General features: G+C 39.0%; 2 protein-coding genes across 3 annotated transcripts in view; one reads left to right on the plus strand and one right to left on the minus strand.

The window, feature by feature from the left end:
• LOC101846494 (ADP-ribosyl-[dinitrogen reductase] glycohydrolase) overlaps positions 1 to 2,192 on the minus strand; it is a gene marked incomplete in the record, with an annotated part of 23,069 nt that extends 20,877 nt beyond the window's left edge. Inside the window, 1 exon segment of the mRNA XM_005095061.3 lies at positions 1,926 to 2,192. Within this exon segment, the coding sequence (XP_005095118.2) occupies positions 1,926 to 1,946 (21 nt within the window).
• A 294-nt stretch (positions 2,193 to 2,486) lies between these two features.
• On the plus strand, positions 2,487 to 24,604 carry LOC101860156 (POC1 centriolar protein homolog A). 2 transcript variants are annotated; one of them, XM_005095031.3, is made up of 14 exons: positions 2,487 to 2,899; positions 5,975 to 6,059; positions 7,142 to 7,221; positions 7,752 to 7,843; positions 8,513 to 8,621; positions 12,426 to 12,496; positions 13,152 to 13,259; positions 14,312 to 14,427; positions 15,162 to 15,295; positions 16,709 to 16,777; positions 18,416 to 18,568; positions 19,050 to 19,121; positions 19,943 to 20,089; positions 21,530 to 24,604. In XM_005095031.3, exons 1-14 carry the CDS (start codon positions 2,888 to 2,890, stop codon positions 21,611 to 21,613), a joined length of 1,332 nt encoding a protein of 443 aa, XP_005095088.1. In that variant the 5' UTR covers positions 2,487 to 2,887; the 3' UTR covers positions 21,614 to 24,604. The 2 variants fall into 2 exon arrangements, with proteins under 2 accessions (XP_005095088.1, XP_005095087.1); XM_005095030.3 differs by having other exon boundaries at positions 2,490 to 2,899; positions 19,940 to 20,089.
• The last annotated feature ends 1,047 nt before the right edge of the window (positions 24,605 to 25,651 follow it).

The raw sequence follows: 25,651 nt of genomic DNA on the forward strand, positions 1-25,651 counted from the left end.
GGGTTTATGACGTATGGCGAGCAAAGAGTGGTTATCCCTGATGGCCTATCACAGTGCACAGTGCATAGTGCCATGAGGCGTGCCATTTTCACTTAATATCCTGAGTCTCAAGATCTACGCTTATTCAGTTGCCCCTCCCCTTTACCTGTCGAAAATTTATAGCTTTCCATCTCTGACCGAATCCCCCCCCCCCCTTCCCCAAACGCCTTTGTCGTTACACACCATTACGTCGTGAACACACCAATCAAAATTCAGTCTGTCTAGCAAATTCGGGCGTAGAGACAACTGCTGCAATCAACGCCTACTGCAATGGTCAGGAAAGAGTTCACGGTTCGATGTGATCCCACCTGGAACGAACATGTAGGCCCTACCCACCCAGCGAGTGATGTAAGTTTAGGGGGAAAGCTCAAGTGTGAGTGCGATGCGTGGGGAAAACAAACGCGTCGATCAGTTCACACCCCGGTGTGATCCCGTCGGGGGCAAACATTGTATCGCTTCATCCAGTTTTATGTGTATGTGATCACATTCACGATAATGGCTGATCTTTGACCCGACGGACAGTTTATTGATCTCAACTTTTCACTCTTGCTTGATCAGCTGTCCCGCCCGCGTTTTTGTTCCGCAAATTATGATCTGAAATGCGAGATCTTAGCCGAATGTAGACCTTCAGAGTGAATCAGAGCGGGATCTTAGGGGTGACTTTTGTATAGTAAAAATTCTGTTTTCTTAAAACAGCGGGATCTTAAGCGAACCGGAATCGTAAGCGGTGGGATCTTAGGCGGAGACTACTGTATATTATACTTGTGTACAGTTGTTTTAACATTTAAAGCCTTTGCCAAAAGGTGGGATACTTGGGTGAGACAAACGAGGTCCAAAAATCAACGTAGGCTCGACCCTGTGCGAATAATATTATTTCTTATTCGCACACCCGGAGCGAATAATATTAATTCTTAAAGGCACATCCGGTGTGAATACTCACTTCCTTTAAACATAGAAGAAGGAAGTGGCTATTCTCATCCGGGGTGAGAATAGAAAAACGATCTACCTCTCACGGTGAGAATTGCCAGCGTAAGCTATTCTCACCCGGTGCGAAACAAGACCTGCTTTTCCTCATTTTGGAATACTGTCTATCGGTGTGGATGATCAAATTGATAAAAGCCAAGAAAAAATTACGTTATATAGCACAAAAGTAAGCTAATTTGATCGTCTTCAAAGATGCTATGGCTATTTCACTTTTCGAATCGAGCCGAACTACGCGGGTCGCCATTTTGTTTTGCCCGGAAGTTCTCGCAAGATCTACTCCTCCCCTCTCTCTCTCTTTCTGAATACTGTCTATCGGTGTGGACAATCAAATTGACCAAAACAAAGTTAAAAAATGATGTTAAAACACAAAAGTAAATTAATTTGGTTGTCTACAAAGATGCTACAGTCTACAGCTATTTAACTTTTCGAATCGAGCCGAACTACGCGGGTCGCCATTTTGTTTTGCCCGGAAGTTCTTGCGCTACTCCTCTCTCTCTCTCTTTCTCTCTCTCCACTGCCCACAGACAAAATTGTACGCTTTTAGTAGGCTACAGACAGTTGTAATGGAACGTTTGTTCACGGCACAGAATTCTACAATGTTTCTGTTATCACAGTGTAGAATTCTGTGGTTTAGGGTGAACGCGAAATTTGTTGGCCTAGATCTAGGCTATAACGGTGAACGCGCACAGGGTGAGAATAGCCAAAAGACTCGCCTGCACTATTCTCATCCCGAGGTGGCAGACCTCTAACTCAAGTCCAAGCCAAGCTTCCAAAACTAAGAAGCAACACAAACAATTTTATACAAATTAGATCTACATCTAGAATCTAGATCTAGATCTAGATCTAGATCTAGATCTAGATTCTAGATCTAAAAATCTAGATTTTAGATCTCTATAACAAACCTCTACTTCTAATGCAGCCATGCTTATGATCCTCAGCCTCAGAAGAAACTGTCCGATTCTAAACCTGTAGCGAGGTACTCTTCTGACTTCTCTATATAAATCTAGTCTTCGACCACCTAGATCTACTCAGAGTCGTTGGAAGCAGTGACAGTCTGTTTGATCATTTGTATAAAAACAGTCCACGATCTTGCGCCACTGTGAGAAAGTGAGAAATGAGTCTCCCCAGCAGGATCCATCCCTCTCAATGTTTATGTTTTTATACGGTGAGAATGAGTCTATAAATAGATAACAGCTAGGGGACGTGAAAAATATGCTAAAAATAAATCAAGCAAAACTCAAAACTAAAACTCAAAGACTTAATTTTTTTCAAGAAAAAATACAGTGAAACATCCACGTTTTTCTAATATATCAAGATGCTTAGTAAAATAATATTGAGTGCATGTCAACAAGACTAAAGGGCTGTGTATTTCTGAATTGTTTCTTGGGCCCTAAGCCTATCCACCAACCACCATTTCCAGGAAATTCAGAGCATCAGAAATTGTTTACATTTGCCTGACACTGATTCTCTTTACATGAGTCTCTATTTAAATATTCGGGGCATACATTTTTCAATACCTTCATAAAACCTTCTCTTTTATTTAAAGTTGAAAACTATCATTGAAATATCATCAGAAATTTAGGCATAGATAACTGGGCGAGCAAAGTATTGTACCGGAATATTGATGGGTAAGAACAAATAAAAGTAGTAAATAATCGAAGAACCGTTTTCATTTTGGTTTATCACTAGTATTGCCTTGCCTCGAATTTCAAAGCAAAACAAGACAAGACTTGACGTGCTTTGCCTTTTGTATAGTGGACTGTGGAGTGAAGCGCAGCGAAGAGCCGAAAACAAGGTCTATGAGCAAAGGATACAACCACATTTTGGTGAACAGAATTGCGCTGCAAAGCAAGGTTTAATTGAAATGTCTACCCTGGTATGCTTTTACTTTTTTTACTGTCCAAATTGTTTTTCAGTCCGAAGTGGCTAGCCGTACTGAGACAGAGTTTAGACTTAGCTAGATCATCTAGAATCTAGATAAAGATCTAGATCTAGATCTAGATCTAGACTCTAGATTCTAGATTTAGTAAAGGTCTAGAATCTAGATTTTACCATAATTTAATGTTTTAAGGTTTCATTTACAATTCAGCCATCCTTTTAATGAAATTAGGAAGGTGGACTTCCGTAACGAGGGACAACCCCATCAAACACAATAAAGAACAGGCCTAACCCTTACCCTAACCCTACCCCTAGCCCTCAAGTCTGCTCTGTCTCATAGTGGTCGCTCATTACGGAAGTCCTCCCTTAAATTAATAAGTACAGCTAGCCTGCCAGTCTAGCCATACATCGTAGGAGGGGCTATTAACATTAGAAAACAAGTCTCATTAGTTTATTCAGGTTAAAAGATGGCTGTACTGTAGTTATTCACACAGGGTGTGTGAATACTATGGAATTGTATTCGCACACGGTGTGCGAATACTATGAAATTTTATTCGTACAGGGTGTGTGAATACTGTGGGAATACTATAAAAATTTTATTCGCACAGGGTGTGTGAATACGGAAGGACTTCCGTAACGAGCGACCACCCCATCAAACACAATAAAGAAGGGCCACCTCTATTCTCACCCGGGATGAGAATAGTGCAGGCGAGTCTTTTGGCTATTCTCACCCGGTGCGCGTTTACCGTTATAGCCTAGATCTAGGCCAACAAATTTTGCTTTCACCCTAAACCACAGAATTCTACACTGTGATAACAGAAAAATTGTAGAATTCTGTGCCTTGAACAAACGTTCCATTACGACTGTAGCCTACTAAAAGCGTACAATTTTGTCTGTGACTGTGGGCAGTGGAGAGAGAGAGAAAGAGAGAGAGAGAGGAGTAGCGCGAGAACTTTCGGTCAAAACAAAATGGCGACCCGCGTTGTTCGGCTCGATTCGAAAAGTTAAATAGCCGTAGCATCATTGCAGACAACCAAATTAATTTACTTTTGTGTTTTAACATCATTTTTTAACTTTGTTTTGGTCAATTTGATCGTCCACACCGATAGACAGTATTCAGAAAGAGAGAGAGAGAGAGGGGAGGAGTAGATCTTAGGAGAACTTCCGGGCAAAACAAAATGGCGACCCGCGTAGTTCGGCTCGATTCGAACAGTGAAATAGCCATAGCATCTTTGAAGACGATCAAATTAGCTTACTTTTGTGCTATAACGTAATTTTTTCTTGGCTTTTATCAATTTGATCATCCACACCGATAGACAGTATTCCAAAATGAGGAAAAGCAGGTCTTGTTTCGCACCGGGTGAGAATAGCCTACGCTGGCAAGTCTCACCCGGGGTGAGAGGTAGATCGTTTTTCTATTCTCACCCCGGATGAGAATAGCCACTTCCATAAAGAAGAGGCCTAGTTCTAACCCTAACCCAAACCCTACCCCTAGATCTACCCCTACCCCTACCCCTAGATCTACCCCTACCCCTAGCCCTCAATTCTGCTCTGTCCCATAGTGGTCGCTCGTTACGGAAGTCGTCCCATGAATACTGAGTGAATACTGTAAAATTTTATTCGCACAGGGTTTGTGATTACTATGAAATTATTCGCACTGGGTGTGTGCATACACTACAAAATATTATTGGCACACATGCGTTTCAAAAGAATGATGGAAATTAATTGGGCCTAGCATTTCCTCATTTTTTCCCACTCATCGCGTAGGGACAAATGTATAGCAAGGTAGTGTAGTTCACTCCTGTCCTCTCTTTTAGCCAATTTAAAAAATGTCCTCAAGATTTAAGTCAGTGTAAGTCGGAAGTCAGTGACTACTGAAATCTCCAGCTCAGTCTCTGTCCATAAATATATTATACTAAATGGATCATGATTTAGATTGGAGGGGATTCGGCATTTTGCGGTTTTAGCCCCAAGAGTACTGGATCGATACTGACTTGAATATTCAGTGTTGATGTTTTATCCGAATGAGAGCGAGAGATGTGATGGTATTTTTCAGTACAAAACGAGCAGTAATATTTCACTTGTTTTTAACAAGGCCACCTATATTTTCACCCCTGGTGAGAATAGCTCATGATCCGATGTTCTCACCCCCACCCGGGGGTGGGCATGAGGCGGGGACTCCCCCCTGACCTCTCGCAGGCCGATAAATTCACCTGGTCCCTTGGTGGCTAACCGCATGTGGTTGGGAAATGACTCATGAGTGCTTGGCGCTTGTTTCCTCATGTAGGCCAACTACTGATTACCGTTTCCATAGCCTTAATTTGTTTTGCTTTTTAAAATCAAATATCCATTGCCTTCTTAAAATTCAAGCTATAAGTATGAGTACCGGTAGGTATCAAGAAAAAAAAATGTTCTGCTGCTGACATAGATTAATAGATGTCTATATTTAATGTAGCTCGTCTGTTTGGGTTGTTTTTTTTGGGGGGGGGGGGGTGTTTTGTTTTTCACAGTTGTTTGCTGTTCATGGTGTGAAATGGCCCATTTTAAAAATAAACTTAACCCGAAACTTATCTGGGCCTGCACAACTTATTCTCTGTGCTGTTCCGTGTGTGTGTGTGCTATAGGCCTACTGTATATATATAGCACACCTGTTGGGTTGAGGGGGGGTGAGAATAACAAGATACGGGCTGTTCTCACCCCTGGTGAGGATAGCCACTTCCTTTCAACAAGGGGTGTGTCAGACCTAACAATAACATTGGGGATTTCAGAGGGCATGCCTCCCCCCCCCCCCCCCCCTCCTCTCCGAATTTAACCATAATTTGATGTTTTGCAATTAGGTTTGATATCGGCACGCATGTAGAAAAGTAATCGTTAGTCTAAGAACCAGAAGTAATCGTCTGTGCCGTAAAAACCCACACTCCATAGTTGTCAGTTGGGCCAAAACCGGATTATCCTGGGGTCCTTTCTACATTCTCATTCATGGGTAAGATGACATAATTGTACTTGGCTGTATACTACATGATGATGTCATGAAAACTGTCTCTGTACACTGACTGACGCTTTGTCTCTTCAGGAGGATCCGTCGCTAGAGCGTCATTTTCGTGGCCATCGAGATGTTGTCACAGCTGTTGATTTCAATCCCAATATGACCCAGTTGGGTAAGATGATGACGACAGTTTCATGTAATCTGTAATAATACATGAAAATGCATAGAGTTTTGATTTTTAACAGGCTAGTTCATGATCATAGTAGTAAAATTGTTCTTTGTTTTTTGTGAAGTTCAAGGGTCTTCTATAATTAATGAATAAAATTGTATGAGCACAGGTAAATCTATTTTATGCTTTACGTTTAGAGATTTACTTTCTTTTTCGTTCTTCTTTGTTTTACTCTGCAAGATCTCAGGGGTAGTCGACTGCTGGTTCTTCAACCTGCAGCGTAAAGTCTGATTTTTATGTTTTATGTGACAGTTTTTCCTAATCAGTGGGGCCCTTTGCCTTCAGGCAGCCACAGTCCGATTTTGAAGGGACTCTATATATATATATGTGTGTGTGTGTGTGTGTGTGTGTGTGTATGCTTTTATACTGAGTGCAGTATTTTCCAAAGAATCAATTTTGAATTTTTCCTTAGTGGCAGCCAAAGCCTACTCTTAACCAAGGGTTCTATTCTTTAACCTGCGCAACTTGCACATGAAACCTCCAAGATTTTTCGCCCTTATAATGAATCCGAGACGGCTAGGTTTTCGATCTTTACCCTAAGATCAAGGGTGTGGCTGAAACACAGCAGTAAGAAGGAGAGACCCTGATTTATTTTCTAAGTCAGTCAGAAGTTTGTTTTTTATTTTTGCTTTTTAAAAAAGTGTGTGTGTGGTGAGGTTACTTTTGCCTACTATCAGAAGTGGGATAATATGATGCATATTGTTCTATTTTTGCTCTAGTCTCAGTCTGAGCTATTGTATGCACTTTTCTTGTTGATTTTTATACATTTTACACGAATTATGAATTTTGACTCTTTATCTGTCACAAGTTTTTAGTTTTGGTGATACAGTGGGTGTCACATTCAACGAGGTCACATTCAACGAGAAGTCGGCTCCAACGAGGCAATACTTAATCCCTGATTTTTTCTTCAACAAATTGTCTTGTGTATAATTTTCTTGTCTGAAGAGAGACTAGTACTATTTAGATTCAAATTAGATACTAATTAGATATAAGTATAAGAGAATAATGGATTATGAATATTTCAGCTTCAAGCTCATTGGACAACAATCTTATGGTATGGAATTTCAAAGCCAAAATGCGAGCCTACCGATTTGTAGGGCACAAGGTAAGATGTGTAGAGTTGCTGCAATTTTTTTTTCTCATGTATTTGTGATTCATATGTCATATTCCCAGCATTGTATTTATATATATGAGATTTGATAGACTGAATATTATGATGTCACTTACCCATAATTGGATGTATTCATGCAAATTTCTGAAGCAGAAGGATTCAAATTTCACTCATTGATGTCTTTTGTCTTTGAAATCCCTTGGATTACTTGCAAGCTAAATAAGAAAACCACTTTTGCAGAAATTTTCTGAATTCTCCCAGTCTTTTATTTTAACGTTTTATGCCTCATGTTGCTGTATGTTTGCATGGTTAATGAACCTTTGCCAGATATAAACATATTTTAACACTGGAGTAGTTGGAGCGTTTGTAAGTTTAAATTGCGCACTGTCTTGCTGCGCTTTATGTTTTTCTAAATGATTGTTTTTGCGGTAATGTGTTTTGCCATAATTTGAAAATTGCTTGCACTGAGCAAATACTGTTTTTATTTTTTTCTTTCATGTCATGTTTTTCTCTTGCACTTCCAGGATGCTGTAAACTGTGTGAAGTTCTCGCCGTCAGGTCACCTTGTTGCCTCTGCATCTCGGGACAAAACAGTTAGGCTATGGATTCCCAGTGTGTAAGTTCTCCATCGTCTACTCTCTTTTTGGTCTTGAGGGTGTATTGAATGAATTTTGACCATCTTGCACAGTTGTTGCTGGGTGCTGTGATGGAGCGTACTTTTCTACTCTTTTCTAAGGGTTACTAATATCTTTACCTCTTCGTGACCTGTATGACATATGCTGTTTGTCATTTTTTTTACCCGGTGAAGGAGCCAAGATGCTGCTGTGACATACAACGTTCATCATGCATTGCGAAGTGCGAGGGCCATGATGACGAACACCATTTGTCATAGGTTGTACTCTGCTTACTGCTTCTATTAGGTGCATTTCGTAGAACTAATCGTAGTTTCACATTCAGCAATACTTTTTGTGTACAAAGAAATTTTTCCTTTTAGAGACGGTAGTGTTTACAAACCAGATCTATATAGGCAGCTGACAACTAAATCTAGCATTACTCTTTGTCCCCGAGGATCCAAAACTGTGCCCAGTGAAGCACAAACTGACCATGTGTCACGAAGGGGGGAATCTGCTTCTTGGTTAAATGTGGGGACTATCATGCCAACACATCGTTGACTACATTCTGGCTTTTCTGTTTCTTCCTAGTTCAGATGGTCATGACTTACCTACAGGAATTAATTATCTTTAGGCAATTAGTGCTAGTTTTTTTTTCTTCCGTTTTTTCACAGGAAAGGAGAGTCTACTGTGTTTCGAGCTCATACTGCCAATGTGCGAAGTGTTGACTTTTCGTCTGATGGCCAAGCATTGTGCACTGCTTCAGATGATAAAACCATTAAGGTATGCAAACATTGTGTGTAGTGTCTCAACTGATGTTGCGGGGTACACATGAATCCTAATTCCCTTTCTTTTGGTTCTAAATTTTTATCAGAGCGTATTCATTTCTGCCACGTGGTTGTTATTTTCATGGAACAGTCCTATTTTAGCTTTCCGTGGTCAGTAAGTCAGGTTGCAGCGTTCAAAGTATTTGTTCTAAATTTTTCTGCACAGTCGGGGGCAGTGTATTCTCAACTGAGGCTGCCAAATAGATGTCATCTGTAAACAGTTTTCTTTCCTGCTCCAACAGCTTCTGTCCTTGGGACTTAAAGCCACAATGTAATTGTACAGATTTTCCTAAGTTGATCTTGAGTCAGAATATTACCAGTGATTGGTTAAGATTGGTCTCTAGATCATCCACAGTTGACCTTTCAAAGAGATGGTAGAGGTCGTTTAAGCTGTCTTTTGGTTTTGGGTCTTTCTTGTTGTTGAAGACCATTATCCCCATGGCCTTTCTGTTTATTCTTGCCTTTTGATCGGCTAATACCAGTGGTTCATAGGGTTTGTTGGTGCTTAGAGGTGTGAACTCTAGACTGCTGAGAGCTCAGAGCTGTTTCTGTTTTTTTATTGCTAGTGCGGCAAAAGAAATGCCCGAAGCCCATCAGACTTGAGTCTCTTACCAATATAATGTTTACCATAATCCTTGCGCAGAACAGGCTTGGCTCTCAAAACTGGAGGCCCATAGGCTGTGGGGAGAAGGTAAACGGGGCTCATCATACTTAATTCTCTCCAAAGTGCAAAAATAGTGTAGACTCTCAGTTTTGGATACTGTGGAAAAGCTTGTTGTTATGAACTGGACTGATCTGCAAAGAGTTGACAGGTTAGTCTGATTCTCGCTGGTGTTGATTTGACTGTGCAATGATTCATCTTTCTGCTACTATGGCACATTTCACTGCGTTATGGTCCATAAGTCTTATTATCAGCCAGAACTTCTCAGTTGGATGATGTAACATGGATATATTTTTTGCTCCTGCGATATGAGCTAGGGAGTTGCCCACAATGAGTTTTCTCTGGAATCTGAGAAGTCTGTTTAGTTTTAGGTTTCTAAGATCAGTGAGTATGATAGGAGACCTGCCAAGTGCTCTGATATAATCAGTGTCCTCTGATTATTTTTTTGTGTATGGAAGAATTCCAAGCAGATTTGCATAAAGTCTGGTTTTTTACTTGAATTCAGTTAATATCAGTCCTACGCAGCTTATCATAAATGACATGAAGATGTACATTTTTACTAGTGCGTATTTGCAATTCATGTTCATTCGCCATGATCGGTTTGTGACCTACTCTGAATCTACTGGGTTTGTGAATTCTCTGACTTTTTCCTCCAGACTCTGATTTTCAGGGAGGATTCTGAGGATAGGTTTGATTGTTAATAAAACACGGCGTACAAACAGCGCTCTTTTAGTTGGATCGGCGGTGGAGTGACCGGGTCACGGCGGGCCGGTCACCCAGAGGTCACTAACCCGCTCTCCCGCTACCTGCGTCGGTAGCCGGTGAAATGAATTTTTCAACACATGTTTTATCGTCTTACACAAACAAAAAATATCATACGTGAACACAAGTTTGTTCTTTAGAGAAAGCAACTAAACCTCTTTATTGGTACGAAATAGCAATACCATGGCTGCTCACGTTATGGAGTTAGATGCTCTTAAAATGTATGTCTATTTATAGTTAGTCAAAACAACAAACACATATTGAATGGCTAATAACTTATAAGCCTAACGATAAATATTTACAAAACTGCCACGTAAGACAGGAAAATGTGTTTAGAAATTGACTCTCAAAATTTTGTTTCCAGCACGAACATGGAACTTGTCATGAGCATGATAGCCAAAACGCTTCCCTGCATTCATGAATTTTTGTATCCAATGAATTGTGTATCCTCCTGAATAATGATATACTGACGTATCTTCAATATACAGCACCGATTTCTTTTCACAAATGAACATGTACAGAATAAAAGTATACATTTATACAATTTTTCTTTCTAAACATATCCAGCAGCACGCAATGAGGGAGCTATTTGCAGGAGATGCGACACAAAAATAAAACGCATTATGTCTATCTGGTTTGAGATCCTTCGTGCTCTGGCTTCCAGTTTTGAGATCTCTTGGTAGCTGCTTTCTGTGTCCTGTTCTCCTAAAAGCCCGAGAGCAAACATGTGTTGTTGTATGTGTGGAATACAGTGTTGCTATGATATGTGTTGCTTTGGGATAACTTTGCGGGGAAATAGCGTCTGAATGCGGACATGTAATTGTCGATTGCTACGAAGATTTGTGGAAGTGAAAATCGTTCGACTGGTTTGAGATTTGATATTGCAATGTGAACATGGCTAAATCTTTCATTGAGAAGATTGAATATTGCTTCCATTCCTTTTGCCTCCTCAATTTTTGCAGTTTCGACGGAGTATTTTTTTGTTTCTGTACAAATTGTGTTTGTTAGTTCCTTGCATACATGGGGATGGAGGGAGGTATGTTTGGGGTGTTTTACGATGTTAGCTTGAAATTGATCTTTGTATGCAGCCACCTAAGCGGTACCGACAAAACGGAGAAGGAATTCACATTTCTGTTATTGTCAAACGCACACCACGTGTTCCTACTGGTGTCAACTGCTTTTTTGCGGCATGAATTGACGTGACGTAACACCCTATCTCCCTTTGATAGTTGAAATCGCTGTAAAACACTTGACACAAATGTTAGCGGAATGCGACTATTTATCTTCGTCCCTCACATCAATCCCATAAATCAAGAGAATATCTCCTGCCATTGTCTTACATAATCGGGGCTTTCTGTACTTTTTTTTGTTTGACAGTTAAATTTAAACGCCAACACACCCGACAAAGTTCATTCAGAGACTCTCTATGCCTCTCATTTGTGTGACTGACCCATTGCAGTTTAATGATTTTTACTTAGGAACACAATTCACTAACTGATTGCCAGTCACTGCAAAGTGCTGGAAAAACAAAATTCACATCATTAGAAAATATGATTTGATGGCTATCACACCGCGCAAACAGAAGTAAAGACCATCGTTCCATTCTCGAATGATTTGTAATTAAATTTGAAGAGATAACATTATTAACAGCGCTTCCGATCACATAACACTCACAATTTAAAACTGTTATTATTCCCAAACGAATCAATGAAAACTGTTGAAACTTTCCCAAGATATCAAGAAGACGTAGACGAAGCGGAATTGGTGAAGAAATGGGTTCTATGGGTAGAGTGAGCATCATTTTACGGCTCATGAAATTAGGGGAAGAAACGCGTTCTGATAAGGACAAGATAGGACAGCGCTGTGCACGAGTTGACCCCGGTCAATCCCCGACTTGACGCGTGAAATTGCAGGTCACCTGCCGCTAATTTATGGTCTACCGCGGGGGGCCCGGACTAACTAAAAGATCGCTGAGACGGAATTTCGGACGCCGTGAAAAGTAAAAGTTGGGGGGGGGGGGGGGGAACATAGAGGCAATGAAATCTTAACGGTAAGACTGGTTCTGTTTCCGGTGCTAAAACAGCTTATTTTCTGTAAACGACTGCATACAATTGGTGATTAGTGGGAGCTCTTGTGTGGTTCACTTCTTTTACTTCTTTCACTTTTCAAGAAATATTCTAATCAGCTCCTGACAGAATATGGCCTTTATCATGCTGACTCACTGTATGCTGCAACTCGGCTGTAGTTTATGAATGTTTTTATGCCTTCTCATTCGTCTGTGATGGAGTAATTTGACGATGATGGAATGATCTGGGTTGTTTTTTCTGTCCGTCACAGCTATGGACAGTTCACCGGCAAAAGTTTATGTTTTCCCTGCTTCAACACAGCAACTGGGTGCGCACGGCAAAGTGAGTATACCAAATTTTGTCGATGATTGGAGAGTGCTTTTGATATCAATGTGAAGACCGTTCTTTAGTCCCTGTATTTGTTCTGTTTGTTTGGGGGGGTTTTTGGGAGGGGGGGGGGGGTTCAGAGCAGTTTTTTACTTCAGAACTTTCAAGCTGAAAACTGATTTCAAAGATGAACGTAGAGAGTTTAGAGGTTCAGAGAGCAGAGATACTTTCAGGTTGAAAACCGGACTATGGGTGATTGCTTTTTTAAAAAATGCTTTGAAACTACAGCAAACACTGTATGGGTTGGAAAATTATGGTAGCATTTTGTCTTGTTCTGTGATTTTACACTGATTTACAGCAACGAAAGATGGTGTCTTTGTCCAAATTGTTCATACCTACCTTTGTCTGTGGTTTTCACTCCTATTAATTCTATTGTTCAGGAATTTTTTGGTCTAAAATGTAATCTTTTGAAATTTTAGGAGTGGACATGCAGTTTCAAATTTTTAGAAGACATAAAGAAAGCTGTTAGATTTTGTTCATTATGCTGTTCAATATGATCTGTTGCAATGTGATGAAAAAAAACATAAATAGCTGTTACAGTGATATGTAGATAAAATCTTTGGCTGATTTACCTCTGTCAAAATCTCTCTCTTTCTGTCCCTGTCTTCAGATTTTCTCCAGATGGCCGGTTGGTGGTGTCTGGCAGTGATGACAAGACCGTTCTACTGTGGGATCTACAGAGTCGTCAGTGTCTCCACACATTCCATGAGACTGGCGGGTGAGACATACACCAAGATATGGATAAGATGCAATGAGTTTTATTAGTGCAAGTGGAAATTTATTTGGTTATTTGTATTATTAGTAAGATGCTGTGCCTTCATTCTTCAATCTACGCACTCATACATGTGCACTTATACTTACACTCTTGTCTTTTTTAGTGATACAGACTCTATTTCATATTATTACAAGCTTTCCGAGTTAATATTTCCTTCTATATAAGACAGGTCTTACTTGATGTTTCTTTTTGCTGTCTTGTTGTATCTCTATTTGACTTGGTTTCTGCAAACCAGCTTATCAGAGATTAAATATCCAATAAACAAGTATGAAAACACCTTCAAAAATTTTGACAGTAGCATTCATGATTCTTCTTCTTGTTCTTCTATCCCGTGGTTGGGGCAACAGTGGGGGCACTACTGCATCTGACAACCAGCTCTTGCCATTTCTCTTTGTCCTCTGCTTTCCTCAGATTGTCACCCATCGTCTTTCCTGTCCACTCTGTAATGTTGTCCTCCCATCTCCTTCTCTGCCTTCCTCTCTTTCTCTTTCCTTGTATGGTTCCTTGTAGGATTGTTTTGGCAAGTCCTGTGGATCTTGTGACATGCCCATACCATTTTAATGACGTTCGTCTCTTCACTGTGGTCAGTAGATGTTAATGCTGCCCCACTGCGTTGGTGATTCTGTTCCGTACCTCAGCATTATTCATGATTATTGCTCTTAAAACTGGTCTCCAAAAAAAATTAGGGAAAAGAATGCGCTGGCATTTACAATTCAAAGCCAGCTTCATATACGCATTATCAGAGTGATTTCAAATTACTTTGATGTTTAATTTGCAGACTTCAGACTAATTCTAACTGGTAAAATGTCACATTCCTTGTCCGTGTTCATTTCTCGTTCTGTCATTCTATTTCATAATATGGTTAGACTTGGTCGTTGTATGGGTTCAGTTAATAACTTGATAGTCATAATAAAAACCTGCAAACAAATTGTTTAGTTATTAATCTCTAACTCAATGACTGTGTGCTTGTGTCTTATTTAAGTTCTTTGTTTCAGATTTGTCAACTGTGTGGACTTCCACCCTAGTGGCACATGCATTGCCTCTGCCTGCACAGATGGGGGAGTCAAGATCTGGGACATCCGCATGAACAAAATACTGCAAAACCATACAGGTGCTCCTACGCTTTGTTTGCTTCTGGTTAATGTGTTAGGTGTAGATCTATGTATTCACAAAATGTAGAAGATGCAAGTCTTTGAACTTTTTCTAAGCCGATTAAAATTTTTCTCTACCTTTTATCAAAAAGTTTATGCAGCTGAGAACTTTAAATCAGATATTCAGTGTATTTGTCTTTAAATGGTATGCAAAGATGCTTCTTTCTGTGCATTTGCTAGAAATCCAGCCAATCCAGCATTTTTATTTCATCAGTCAGCTCTGATATACTGTTTTTGTTTAGTTTCTTATTGGTGTGGGGGGGGGGGGGGGGGGGGGGGGGGGGTTGTTAATGCCCTTCCCTGTGTGGAGTGATTTTCGGGGTATCTTCACATTTCTAGTATTTTGTCCAGTGGGAAAGGTTGACAAAAATCTTTTAAGGGTTGATATGAGGCATCAAGAAGACTTCTGCCTAGGGGCATGTGTTGAGGGCTAGACTTTTGTTGCAAGTCGTAAACATGAAGTTTTTTGTTTCCCTCTTTTATTTCTTTTGTTATCCTCTTTATTCATGGTGTAACCGTCATTTCATTAGTCTTAAATTAGCATCACTTGATGGTGGGGACACATGAGATTTTTCTCCTTTTTCTTTTTGTCTTTTAGATGAACCATTATTGATGTTTGAAAATACTTTGATGATTTACTTCATGATTGATGTGTGATAATGCTTTCATGATTTGCTTGTTTGATTTTTGACAGCCCATGCAGGCTCTGTGAATAAAGTATCATTCCATGCCAGTGGCAACTACTTGTTAACTGGCTCTGATGACGGAACACTGAAAATCTTTGACCTCTTGGAAGGAAGGATTTTCTACACTCTCCATGGACATCAGGTGAGAGCTCCTCCTGTTTACCTTCAGACTTTGAGAAGATTAGCCTTGAGGAGTGGCACTTTAATAAAATAGCATTTTGTTGATTAGTAATCGTAAACATTTAGCACCCCAGTCAACACAATTTATTGCCACAATTTCAATCTTTTGACAGGCGGATGGGCTGAAAAGTATCCCAGTAGACAAACGGGAATACTTGATAAAAATAAAACTTGTCCTCTCTGATATCTGACTCGTGTCTTCTGCGTGCAATGGCGAGGAGCTTAAGTGTTACTCCTCAGACATGGGTGCATTTTGCTATATTTCTCATATGTTAATAATCCATCCTTTTTTACTCAAATGTTCATGTTTTATACACTATTGAGTGATAATTATGAGGTCTTTCTCCAAGGTTTCTTTGTGAACACAAGGTCTTATCAGTTTGCTGAATGAAGAAATTGTTTACAATCATGTTATTAGCACCAGTATCTCATGACAACAAGAATGTGCCACTTGGCCACTTAAAGTTTTAAAAATTGTTATTTATTGTTGTGTATTCCCCTGAATGCTCACACTGGTTCATAATAACTCTCTTTGATAGCCTGTTCATTCCAAATTACCGCTTTGTTTCCTCCGGGGATATTAAAAGAACCTTCATCTGACTGGCATTGGTTGAAAAGAGTGGACTTTCCAACTTCATAGGGGTGACAAAAGCGACCACATTCTATACCATAAAGGATTTTTACCTTTTTGAACCTATGAACCCAAGTAGACCCCTCAGCATGGTCTTTTTTAAAATTCTTCTGCACTATGCACACGTGCCTCAGAATGTTATGGTGTAAATCCTTCTGTCATTCCACAGGAACTCCAGTACATGGATCTTATAAGTTCGGGCAGCCAAGGCTGAGAAGGCCGAAGAAAACTTCATATGATTTTATACCCTGATCATGTTTTTCCTGTGATGTTTGTCTCTGGCCACATAATGAAATGAGCTATAAACATAAGATTTGTCGCAGTTTTTCTAATCCGAATCAATGCCACTCCAAAAATAAACCCAATCTGAACCTCCATCCTTGTGACATTAGTCAGAGGAGAAAGATGTACCTGACTTTTGAATTTGCTTATGTGTCGAAAGATTATCATAACTAAGGATGTTTAGAAGCAATTACTAAGAAGCCTGTTTCATGTTTATCTGATCTGAATTTTTTAAGAGTGTTCTTTCACGTAATTGAATTTACTTTAACGCCCATTCGAAAAGGTGGCATCTCCTTTCAGTTTAGCTGTCTTGTGTTTAGCTCATTTTGTGAAAATTCAGGACTGTATTTTGCGTGTACTCATCTCATTCACCCTTTTATGGTAGCTTTGTTAGTTCATTCTAGTAAGATATTTACCAGAATGAGCATTCTTTCTGTGAATTGTGTATTTCTTTTTTTTCAGGGTCCTGTGACATCAGTGATGTTTTCACGCGATGGTCAGTACTTTGCTTCTGGAGGTCATGATGAACAGGTGAGATAGATTATTACTCTTTTTATTTCAAGTGAAAGTTCACTAATTTTGAATTCGTAAGGCGTGCTGACAAAATGAGTTACTTTTCGCAATCCACAAATTATGGAAATATTGGCCAAGAAGTGACACGAGGGTCAAATTTGTAGATTTTTAAATTGATGCCATATTCTTTAATTTTAACATGCCTTTTATTATTTCATACTTATTAATTGTAAAAACTTCACCTTTAAGTGTTATACATCTATTTCAAAAGGTTTGAATCTGAAAACTAACTCATTTTGTCGGCATGCTTCACATTTTTAAAATTGTATGATTAATGAATATTCTGTGAACTGCAATGAATGATGAAGAAAAGGGTAGAGTTTTATGTTTTAAGCCATTATCTTGGCACATGTATGGGTGTTTGTACAGCAGACATTGCTTGGCGAAAGCTTTTTGTTCTTTGACAGTTGATATAATTATAAGACAAAAGTGTGATCTTATACAAAATAAAAGTATTTGAGAACCAAATATGGACAGTTGAGTAATGACACATGTTTTGTACTATGCAGGAGTTGTCAAGCACTGATAGTAACTCTTGCTTGTAAATGGATCAATGTGAATCTTTCAAATGACCCATTCTCTGCTTCTCCTGTGGTCATAGTGAAATTATGTTACTGTTTTTGAAATGGTGATAACCATGGTTTGAATGTTGACTTTCTTGGAAAGGATCAGATAGTTTAATTAAAATATTTGGATAGGAGATTCGGGAAAATGCTGCTTGATTTTTAAAATGAACTTTGCTAAGAAAGTTTATCGCACATTTTTATTTGGTAGCCTACTGTGGTTACTTGAGCTGCTGTTGTGTCTATCAGAAAATGATGATTAGTATGCATGTTTTTGTACTGTGTTGATCATCATGTTTTGTCCTGTATTGATGTGTGAGTTGAGTTGAAAATGTGTGAATGATTTGATAAATAGTCCTCTAGAGATGTCTTTATTGTGGATGGCCTATGTCTTGTTGATTTGTGTGATTGATGGAAATAATGTCTCTCTTTGCCGTGTGTTATTTGTAACCACCATCTTGTCACATCTGGGTGTGACTCGGTCAGCTCCTTGGATTATTTTCAATGTTCTTTTTGGTGGGTGGTTGATGGGTGCTCTGGTGCGGTTTGATCCTTCTTTTATATGAAGGATCTATTGTCCTTATCTTTTCTCCTCCCTTTTTGTGTTTGTAACTCCTCTGTAACACGTCAAATCTTCGGCACTTATACGACCTTATTGTGTTGCAAGTAAAACTTTTACTAAAACTAACTAAAACTGTTCCTGTTGTATTGATCAATTGTTAGCAAATATATCCTTTATCATGCTGACTTGGTGTTGTCAATGTAACAAGTATGTTGATAACATTGATGAAAGCATGATGCCATTTTCTTTCAACATTGGATTGGTGAAGTTACCTTTTTTCTCACCTCACAGTATTGTTGTGTCTTATTATACTCTTCTTCATTTTTAACATAGAAAGACCCAAATAGTCCCTTTATTTTTGGGCAAAGAAAACATACTATTCTTTACTTTATTTAAAGCAGAGAAAGAAGTCTACTTTCATCTTTGTTTGAAAAGTAACTATCGTCTCATGTTTGATTGTATCCATTGAAGGTGTTGGTGTGGAAGACAAACTTTGACGCTGAGTGTGAGGCAAACATCAAGTCCAAACGAAAGAGAGACCGATCGGTGGAAGGCCCCACGATAGACGACATCCACCCCCGTCAGGACAGGATTTCCCCGAGACCTGTGTCCAGTGAAAACACTGTAAGTACTAATGGTCTATATTATGTGACTAGTCTCATAAATACTGTTTCTATTGTAGAACATTGAAATGTGGGGTCATTAAAAAAGTAGAGCTGCTATTTGTGGCAATAAAGATATGTTTGTCCTGCAGACTTCATGGCGGTTTAAAATGGCTCAGGCAATCAAGCTACGCAAGAGATGACAATTTGCATGTGTGATTGAGAACATTCCCTATAATATGTTGGGAATCACTGAGTGCATTTGGAAGAGGGGGGGGGGGGGTTCTTTTAGAAAGTTTCAGCTAAACACACTAGGTTGAGTCAAGGCTTTCTTCCTGTCTTTAGTTGTTTTTAACACTGTTCCACTTATTTATTATTTGCAGGGTACAAAATCACACTTTTAAGAAAAGCAGCTTTGAAATTTTACACTCAAAGTGGTATTCGTATACATGTTTAAAACTGAATTGGATTTTTATTTTTATTTTGCTTCTCTTTTTCCTTAGATCGATGCCCGCCAGGAAATCCGCAGGTTGGAAGATGTGACTCAGGGAATCACAAATGTGATGCCTACAGAGGTTGGTCTTTGTTATGAGCATCTTTTTCATTTCTTTAATGTGTAGCAATGTGACATTTGTCTTTAGTTTGCTATTCCTGATTCTGTCAAAGGGTAAATTACCATCTCATTTCTTTTGCTGTTTTTTTATGTGTGTAAGCACGTTTGAATTTAGATGGGCAGTTTCCCTTAGCCAGTGCTTCTGTGTTTGTGTAAGGAATGAGTGTCACTGTTCAGAGATGAAAAGATTTAGCTTCAACTACTTTGCATTGTTGCCCGACTATGGTTTGTCAAACATATTTCATTTATAGAAATGAACAGGCAGTGGGTAGGTGCTCTGGTCTGCTCCTTCCACTTTTTTCCATTGTGACTATTTTCAAATTCTGCTCCTGGCTAAATGTCACTATCATCATGCTGGCTCTTTGTGGTTGGCGGGTGCTCCGGTATGGTTTGCTTCTTTTTTCCTTTCAAACATCTATTGTCTTTATCTCTCCTCTATGTTTTCCTTGTATTTTACTTGCTAGTAATACCTTACCTTCGGCAGATACCTGACTTATTAGGTGGGTGGTTGGAGGGCACCTACTTTTTTACTTTCTCTGTGTTGTTTTTATCTGTCTTACTTTTGTCAACACCAAATGACCATTTTTGTATCGATGTGCTTTTCTTTACTCAAGCAAACAAACCTGACTTATTTGTGTTGCAAGTTCAGTAAAATTCTAATTAAAACTAAAAACTTATGCTGGCTGCTACAACTTTGCACTTGTCGTTCTTATATGAATAAAGTCAAATTATTGTTAGCATGACATGTGGATAATAATATTTGCTGTTCCCCGTATCCAGCAGCTGGGCACTTCTAAATCGGGCTCCACAATGACGAGTGGAGCGGGAGATTCCTCAGCACCAATGACTCAACAGCTGGACAGCACGCTGTCTCCTGAGCTGTCCGACTTTGTGCAGCATGTGGCCAGCCAGCTGGACATCTTAACTCAGGTGATTTGCCGGGGTTGTTGTTGGGTAGATGACTTGTGTGGCAAGGTCTGCTTCTTGTACTTCTTTTGACTCACTTGAGCCTGAGCTATTTTTCACCCAGCAACCATTGCAGCGTGACAGTTTTGGAGTATATTGAATCGTTGACGACAAAAAGACTGAAAGCTGTCAAAATATAAAAAAACGCAACAAAAGAAAGAAAGAAATGCTCTCACAGAAAAAGAAAACTGCATCTAATTTGTTCGGATAGTTTTTATTTTATCAATATTTTGAAAGGGCAATTTTATTTTCACCCAATTTATAATAAAATCGCCTATTGCAGTGCGAGGGTGACTGACCTAGTCCATTAAAACTTTAAAAAAGTATCGCACATAACTTTCAATGAAATGAAACAAGTAGGTCTACTGTTGGTTCACAGCTTCCCCTTGCCTGTAACCAAAAAACACTGGAGATATCGATCAATAAAGCGTATCCCTTAAATACACGGGAATAGGCTCAAGTGAGTTAAGTATTACTATTGTCTTGATCTGTTTCTTATAACGAGTGATTTTCGCCATGCAGATTTACAATTAACTAAAAAAAATTATCTGGTCCTGCGAGGTTCATGTTATCAACTCAACTTAATTACGTGCTATCTTGTAGTATTGTTCCCTTTCGCTTTGCCTCGAAAATCGACTTACTCATATTCATTATATCTAATTCATTTGTTTCCGACCCAGTCATATACATTACACCTTCTAATTTGTGTATAATCAACTCCCCAACAGTTTGTTGTGGAGGATGTATAAATGTATAGACTCTCAGCACATCAGTGGGAGGTATAATCCATGACATGATGAAAATATACCTGTATGATATCTATGCTCAATTGTACAGGAGCAATATTTACTTTAGTGTATGGTCTCTGCCTTCTTTCTTCCTTCCTTTTTCTTTACTTAAGCAGCTGCACAAGTGAGTGTGGTTGGTGGATGCTCTGGTGTGGTTTGCTCCTTCTTTAATATCGAACATCTGTCATTCTTATCTCTCCTTTTTATTTTATTTGTATGTTACTATCTAGTTACACCTCTACTCTTCAGCACATATATGCTCTAATTGTGTTGCAAGTGCTGTAAAACTCTTGCTAAAACTAACAAGTGCACAAAGTGCTCCATTTTTAGACTTACTCCTGTCTTGCACGTTTGCAGTGTATTTACTCAATCAAAAGCTGGCAAACTCCAGCACATGCATGTGAAGCATCTTTGAATACATCAGTCACTGCCCAGTCACTAGCACTGGATATTCTATCGTATTTATAGCTACATGTCTGTTACAAACTGTCACTTTTTTTTGCAACTTCGACTTCATCCGTTGACAGTTACCAGAGCCATCAGTACTGCATCTCTTTGAATTTGTCAGGAACAAACTGAATCACTTCCATAACATCTTTGATTTTGTCTATTGCAGACGGTGTCACTGCTGGAGAAGAGAATGACCATGACAGAGAACCAACTCAAGGAGTGCATGAACAGCCAGAGGAAAGAGACCTAAGATTTGAAAAGATTTGTCAGCTTGAGAACAAAGAGATCTGCAAAAAAACGTCTGTGATATGATGGAACAAAGTCCCGCAAAGAGCTAAAGATAGTCACGGGCTCGCCACCTTTGTGCTTCTCTCAGATCCAAGAAAGCTTTGGAGAGAGAAGTGATGGACACTGATGGCTTGCTCTACTCATCTACTCATATATATCTTTTTCATTGTTCACCACATTTACCCCATAATATTTTATGTGTTGCAAAGGATGTCTTGTTTTACGTGTTGACTTTATACCCTGTGTCTGGGATAACCATCTGTACCGTAATTTAGTCAGGAACATCTTGGCATAATTACACTTTCTGTAGCGTGGCATCAGGTTGGAGAGGGAAAAAAAAACTTCAGTGGATTGATGACAGAAAAATGTCTCATAAAAAATTTTGATTACAATATCAATCCTCTCCCCAGGAAAAATCAGGCTACCAACTTGCTTTTGGGGACTTGCAACACCACTCCACAACAACCTCTGCACTAAATAAGAGCCATCATGAGTTAGCATGCCACACATTAATGGTGTTTTGTTTAATCATGCAACTGGTTTCTTGAAAAACAGGCTAACAAGAACCATTTAAAGAGAGATGACATAATAGTTGGCCCGCAGTACCTGTACACTAAGTGTATGTTGACTCCTGATTTTTATTGAGGTCCTGCCAACCGACCTCGGAGAAAGTTATAAAGCAAAAAACAAGTTGGTCTAGTTATTCCCGTTCCCGTCTCATACTGTTGGAGCAGAACACAATAGATATCTGAAATTGTGGCACAGGCTTTCAACAACATCTCTTGTTTGTTTGTCTGCCATGCCCTCAGAGACCTAAGGAATACATTTCTTTCTTCTCATCCTCCCACAAACAGTACATGGTGTGTACTTGTACTCAATATTCTCATTGCACTAGTACATGCCATTTATGACTCTAGGCTAAAGAGCCAAAAACTACGTGATGGATGAGATCAACTATAATTTTTCTCATTAACCACCAGTTTGGATTTAATAGCATTTTAGACAGTTGAATGCTTTGGTTTTTTTCCTATGTGTGAATATTTAAGAAACTCCATAAGTTGAATCAGGTTGTTTTCTCTGTTTTGACAGCTGCAGTCTGTGGATAGTTCTGAATTCCAAAGGTAAATTAAAATCAGAGAGAGAATATGTTCAAAAAAAGTTTAAATGGCGACAATGAGGGTGTGTGAAGATGTTTGATGAACCAGTGACAGTTGTCAGTTTGAAGATTGACTTTTTAAATCCCGGTTCACGCATTTTAAAATTATTTCTTTTTTAGCAATGGCGTTCTAGTACGAATGTAAGTCATTGAATCATTCATGCAGTGGGGTAATGTTGTATTTACAGGCCTTTTCGCACAATTCCTCTATGTCCATAACTTTCTGCCTTTTGTTTGATGCTGGGATCTGATGAGACTGTCTCTGATTTAAAATCAATTTATTTTTCCGTCCATGGTAGGGCAAGTTGTCGTCGGAAGTTAAGATAAAGACTCATCACAAATTTTCATTGCTTAAACTTTTCAGCTTCAGCTGCTGAAAGCACTGCAGTTGGAATGGGGTGATGAAGACATCCAAGTACATTGTGTACCCTGATGGGCAAAAAAAACCTGGTGGATGGCTAATGCTACTTAAATTTATAATTAATATGTTCCAAAGTGAACTGACCCTAAATAGTTGGCTGGTTGAGTCTAAAATTAGAGAGCACAGATGGAGAAGAGACGACATTCGTGTGAGGTAACCACATAAAATCACTGGATTGTGTACATCAGAATTGTTTCACTTTTATTTTGGAAAACATTGCACAAGTAATACCTGAAGATTTGTGTACATTCATAAAACAAAGTGAACTACATGTTTATCGTAAAATCATTACCTTTACATTAAAAGGGAAAAATAGAATAGTCTTTGGGAATAGAAGGTGACAACTAACTTTTGATAACTGTAACACAGTATGAAGTTGCATTTTGTGAACATATATGTATTATGTAGCTTTCAACCTGAAGACAGCTTCATTTGTGTCTGCATATAGTAGCCGAAGGGAGACACTTGCAGCTTGTTTTGTGACTAACTGTGCAGTAAGGCATTGCAGGCAAGTATTTGGGGAGGGGTGTAAGAAAGGTATTTCTATGATGGCCAATTTTCTAATTTGGAATTGTTTCGTAGTATTTTCACACTTCTTATGATTTTTTTTGGGGGGGGGGTATACTTTATGCATTGTGTCTTTCTGAACTTAGCTGTGAAGAGTTCAAAGGTGCCTCTTCTACTTTAATTTGTTGTGGTGGAGCACTGAAAATAATGGGTTTTAAAGATGAAAAATTAAATGACGACCAGGGTCTTTGAGTGAGATACCTGATCGCTTAACATATATGCACACAGACAGATTTATAGTTTGTAGTTAGAGTGTTTGTGGTGCCTTTACGTTACACTGCCTTCTTAAGAAAACACTGGGGATTTTTTAAATGTAACCCACGTAGATAGACATTGTTGGATACTTATCTACAGAACTTTGTCAGAACTGTAATTTTGTGGATAACATTTACCCCCCTAACCCCACCCCTCGCTCATGCGCGCGCACACACACACACACACACACACACACAAAAACACACTCTCACACAAATCCCCACACCTGTGTTTTTTCTCTTTCTTCTCACAATTTAATTTCTTATAAATCAGACAGCATACATGACAAGGGTAGGTCAAAAAAAGATCTGGGAGTACAAATGTTTCTGACATGGTATGAATGGCTATTTAAATGTCGGAGAATTTTCAAATATGTATAAAATACATCGCTCTGTTTTATTTACCTTAAATAATCTGTTTTGTAGAACTGCTAAACAAAACTGTCAGGCTTAGATTTTTTTAATAAGCACTGGTTGTATTTATTATAGATGTATGTGTACATGTAAATTACGCATTGCCTTAATCATGTAAATAAATCATATGAATGAAACTTTTTAGGATTGTTGTTTCTTTTGATATTTAGTCTGTTCATGTATGATATAATATAGATTAATATAGATTGTAAAGTACATTGAGCTTGCTGTTGAGCAAGCATTTGTGCTCTACAAATGTTATTTATTAATATCATTGTTTTTGTTATTATTTTTATTATTATTATCACTAAAATTTGAATATTTTAGGGCTTTTGATAATAGTTGGGCTGCCGGATTTTCTTCAGGTTAGCCAGGTTTTCTTTTTAGAGAGGTTGCTTAAACCTAAAAGTAAGAGAAAAAAATCAAGGATTCCATTTTCTGACGGTTTACCCCTCTTATCTTCAGTGTAAGTGGACTCCACAGTACTTGTGCACATGTGGGTGGACGGTGCGAAAATTTTAGCGTCTTCTTATACTCTTAAGAAGGCGGCAAAATTGGGCACTATCCATGAAGAAGTTGACATTGCCAGCATCTTGGTGATGAGCCTGACAATTACACTATAGACACTGGAAAATAAGACCTGTCTATAAGTCTGAGTTTCACTGCAGTTCGTGTAGTACAACATACAAGTACATGATATAAGATATTCTGATCTAGCTCACTGCATACGAGATAAAAATGTCTCCGAAAAACCCTTAACATCACAAGATGAGACAGGCAGAAAAATGAAGAAGCAGGAACAGTTACTGGCACCGAGTGCTGCCTGCATTTCATAGAAAAACAGAATAAAATGGTTCGGCCTTACGAATGTCGCCTGGCCAGCCAGCCTCGAGAGCCTTTATAAAACCAAGTACTTAGGCTATACTATAAAGGAAAAGGAAGGCCACGCAAAAGATGGATTGAGGGAGACAAGGAAACCCTGAGAAATTGTAATATCCCAATTGAAAGAGCTGCAGAGTTGGCCTATCGCAGAAAACTGAATTTTTCCTCGACGCTTAACTGCAACAGAGGATGAAAACGTAAAAGTACTAAAAGTAATAATCTGATCTAGCGCGAGTCACAGTGAGAGTAACAGGGTGTTTGTGGTGGAGCTCCACTGACCCACTTTGTTCATGAGATCAGGCCCAC

This window comes from Aplysia californica, unplaced genomic scaffold, assembly GCF_000002075.1.
Source record: "Aplysia californica isolate F4 #8 unplaced genomic scaffold, AplCal3.0 scaffold00094, whole genome shotgun sequence".
NCBI classification, from domain to species: Eukaryota; Metazoa; Mollusca; class Gastropoda; order Aplysiida; family Aplysiidae; genus Aplysia; species Aplysia californica.